The sequence below is a fragment of the Streptopelia decaocto genome (assembly GCF_964273445.1).
Source record: "Streptopelia decaocto genome assembly, chromosome: 1".
Lineage (NCBI taxonomy): Eukaryota > Metazoa > Chordata > Aves > Columbiformes > Columbidae > Streptopelia > Streptopelia decaocto.
Genome location: NC_138663.1, coordinates 156381249 through 156385319, shown reverse-complemented (window position 1 = coordinate 156385319; position 4071 = coordinate 156381249). Strand labels below are relative to the sequence as shown.

The 4071-nt window shown below is 56.6% G+C and overlaps 1 protein-coding gene across 1 annotated transcript; it reads left to right on the top strand.

Annotated features, from left to right (window-relative positions):
• Positions 1 to 3345, top strand: ZIC2 (Zic family member 2; the record flags this gene model as incomplete). Its single annotated transcript, XM_082070781.1, has 3 exons — positions 1 to 1003; positions 2735 to 2898; positions 3082 to 3345. The coding sequence occupies 3 exons, from the start codon at positions 1 to 3 to the stop codon at positions 3343 to 3345; spliced, it is 1431 nt and encodes a 476-aa protein (XP_081926907.1).
• Between the last annotated feature and the right edge of the window lie 726 nt (positions 3346 to 4071).

Sequence of the window (4071 nt, the reverse complement as noted above, 5' to 3'; positions counted from 1 at the left end):
ATGCTGCTGGACGCCGGCCCGCAGTTTCCAGCCCTCGGCGTGGGCACCTTCGCCCGGCACCACCACTCGGCCGCGGCGGAGATGCAGGACCGGGAGCTGAGCCTGGCGGCGCAGAACAGCTTCGTGGACTCGGCGGCGGCGCACATGGGCGCCTTCAAGCTCAACGCCGGGGCCCACGACCTCTCCCCCGGGCAGAGCTCGGCGTTCACCTCGCAGGCGCCCGGCTACCCCGCCGCCGCCCTGGGGCCCCACGCAGCCCACGTCGGCTCCTACTCCGGGGCACCCTTCAACTCCACCCGGGACTTCTTGTTTCGCAGCCGCGGCTTCGGGGACTCGTCGCCGGCCGGCGGGCAGCACGGCATCTTCGGCCCTGCGGCCGGCAGCCTGCATCACCCGCACACGGACGCTCAGAGCCACCTTCTCTTCCCGGGCATCCACGACCAGCACGGCCCCCACGCCTCCCAAAACGTCCTCAACGGACAGATGCGCTTGGGCTTGCCGGGGGAGGTGTTCGCCCGGTCGGATCAGTACCGCCAGGTCTCCAGCCCCAGGACTGACCCTTACTCGGCGGCTCAGCTGCACAACCAGTACGGCCCCATGAATATGAATATGGGCATGAACATGGCAGCCCACCACCACCACCACCCAGGTGCCTTTTTCCGCTACATGCGGCAGCAGTGCATCAAGCAAGAGCTCATCTGCAAGTGGATCGACCCCGAGCAGCTGAACAACCCCAAAAAAAGTTGCAATAAAACTTTCAGCACCATGCACGAGTTGGTCACCCACGTCTCGGTGGAACACGTTGGGGGACCCGAGCAGAGCAACCATGTCTGCTACTGGGAGGAGTGTCCCCGGGAAGGCAAGCCCTTCAAAGCGAAATACAAACTGGTCAATCATATCCGAGTGCACACGGGCGAGAAACCCTTCCCCTGCCCCTTCCCTGGCTGCGGAAAAGTTTTCGCCAGATCAGAAAACCTCAAAATTCACAAAAGGACGCACACAGGTAATTCGGGTTTCTTTTGGCAGATTATCCCCCTCTGCCCGTGCCTATATTTGTATATATAAACAGATAGAGACTCAGACAGAGAGACGTAAAATTATTAGAGTTATAAAATAAGGATCCCGTTTGATATTTTTTCCCTCTCCATCACACGGCTGCGTTTGCTTAGGTTTTCTTCCCCACAAGCATTCCCCCCCGCCCCCTTCCCAGATTTCGAAAGGATATTTACTGTTTTCTTTAATTTGCGAGTGAATGATGTAGATTCTTGCCGAGGTTCGGCGGGTCTTTCTGCAGAAACACAAAATACAGCGCGAACTAAATTCTGTAGTCCCGCGAAAAAACGGACAGACGTGTGTGTGTGTGCATATATACATTAAACGTCTTATACATTTGCAATGCGCTAGGTATTGGCATGTAACTTCAGCGCTTGTAAGCATGGCTTTCATGTATGGATACTACGAGAGATAAACTATACAAATATGTGCCAGACCCGTCATTAGTCAAAAATCCCGTTGGAAATGGCAAAACGTCTCTTTCTGGGAATGCTTTCCATTAAATTTAAATGGTGTGAGCAAGGCAATAAAATTTTCTCATTTAAAAAAAAAAGAAGTGTTTTTAAAGTCTCACTCGAAGTGATTTAAGGTGCTTTTGCAACAGCTTATTAAATTATGTAATAGGGAACAGAGGATTTGAGGCTAAGAAACTTCCACCTAAATCAGGTAGAAGAGGGGCGAAGGAGCCCAGGCTTATCCCGATGGAAAAACGCCTGAGCCGAAGGGTAACAAAATAACGCATCCTCCCGCCTCATCTATTATTCATTTACTACTCCTGCCGGCTCGTACCGTGCCAGACTATTTCATAAAAGACAGCCAAATATTTTAGCGACTTCCACTCCAAATATTTACCCGGAGAAAGGCTAAAAATCTCGAGGCCTATTGTTTTCTCAAGTGCTAAGCCCGATGCGAGGTGCGAGACGAGCTTTAACAAGGTTTAAAATTTGAGAAATGTATTTGCATGAGATGCCCGAATTGAAGTCATTGTGTCTGAGCGGATGTCTTTAAGAAACAATTTAGGTGCTAATGGAATTTAATGTTAAATGCTTCCCCCTCCAAAGGCGGGGGGATGTGGAGTTCTCACCTCCAAATTACTCTCCGGCATTTGGAGTCCTGGCAGCCGGGCAAGAGGAATCCCTATGAAAATTAAATGAAGTATTTTACAGACGTTTAGTTTTCCCAGCGGATGTGCGTTTATCTCGAATATCCATACACGAAACAATCTGCCCGTCCTTAAATCTCTCGGTAATGGTTTCCAGTTTAACAGGATAGCGGATTTGATACCGAGGCGAAACGGCTCGATGCTTTTTTTTTTTTTTATTTTTTTTTTTAATAGCCTTTCTTCTTCAATCTCTTTCGGGGCCGGCTGTGTGTCGGCACCCGTCGAAATAAACCAGGCAGGATGTCGGCCCGGGGGTGCCAGAGGCGGGTTGGTAGGAAAATCAGGCGGGGGACAGGCACTGTCTCGCTGCAGGACAACGCGGGAGCGGCGCGGCCCTTCACCGTCGCGGTGCCGGGGCACAATCGGCCTCTTGCTTTGCGAAGCTGTTGAGCAAAGTGGCTGGGAGCGGGGGGCCCAGAGAGGAGCGGGGAAAGGGGGGGAAAGCCCGAGGGAGCCAGGCGAAGGGCTGCGCAGGCTTTGCGCGGGGGCGGCCGCGCTCACCCCGCCGCTCTCTTGCAGGGGAGAAGCCCTTCCAGTGCGAGTTTGAAGGCTGTGACAGGCGCTTCGCCAACAGCAGCGACCGCAAGAAGCACATGCACGTCCACACTTCGGACAAGCCCTACCTGTGCAAGATGTGCGACAAGTCCTACACCCACCCCAGCTCCCTTCGGAAGCACATGAAGGTACCCGGCCCCGCAACCGGCGGCGGGAGGCGGGAGGGCGGCCGCCCTGCACCGGGCGCCCCGTCGGGGCGGCGGGCGGCGGGAGCAGGGCCCGGGGGCGGCGGGCCGGGCCGGCGGCGGGGGGCGCGCCCGGGGGACCTCCCCGTCCCCCCTCCACCCGGCCGTGTTGCCTTTGCCCCCCAGGTGCACGAGTCATCCCCGCAAGGCTCCGAGTCCTCCCCGGCCGCCAGCTCCGGCTACGAGTCCTCCACCCCCCCGGGGCTGGTGTCCCCCAGCGCCGAGTCGCAGAGCACCAGCAACCTCTCCCCGGCGGCGGCGGCGGCGGCGGCGGCAGCGGCGGCGGCCGTGTCCGCCGTGCACCGGGGCGGAGGCGGCGGCAGCAGCGGTGGCGGTGGCGGCGGCGGCCACAGTGGCCTCTCCTCCAACTTCAACGAGTGGTACGTGTAGGGCCCCGCCGGACTGCTCTGCACGGCCCCGCCGCACCCTCCCCGCCCCGGCAGCGGCAGCGGCGGCGGGCAGGAGGGAGCGAGCCTGCCGGAGACGCACCGGGAGATGCCGCCACACCCGCCGGCAGCGAAATGACGGCCGAGCAGGATGGGGACGGGAGGCGTTTATCTCCCCACACCCCTCCTGCCTTCGGGTCTTTTTTTTGTTGGATTTTTCTTATTTTCTTTATGAAAACATGTTGAACCAGAAAAAACACAAAACAAACGTGCTGAACAACATGAGAGAATGAGTACATAAATAGAGGAACGGAAAGGGGAGAGAGAGAGGGGAAAATAACCACAAACGCCACCAACACACCACCCAGCAAAAAGCTTCTCAAGCCGGCGGAAAGAAACTCTCCTTCTGGAGCCTCCAGACAAAAGATCAGAGACACGAACTCCTCCGGCCCCTGCGCCTCCCCGCCCGGAGCAGCCAGCGCCCTCCCGCCCCACGAACTGTGTACATAGCGGCCCTCTCCTTCCTCAGGCGAGGTGGGGAACGAAGTTTTCCTGGATTCTTGGTGTATAGAAGTTCGTCCAGTTTGTAAACCGCGGATTGGTCCCCTTGTTCTTCTATTTTTTTTTTTCTAATTTTTTTTCGGTTGTCTTTCTTTTTCCCTCTTCCTCCCTCCCCGAGAAACGGATGGACATCTTTTATTTTCTCCCTCTTCCCCTCCCCATCTTCCTC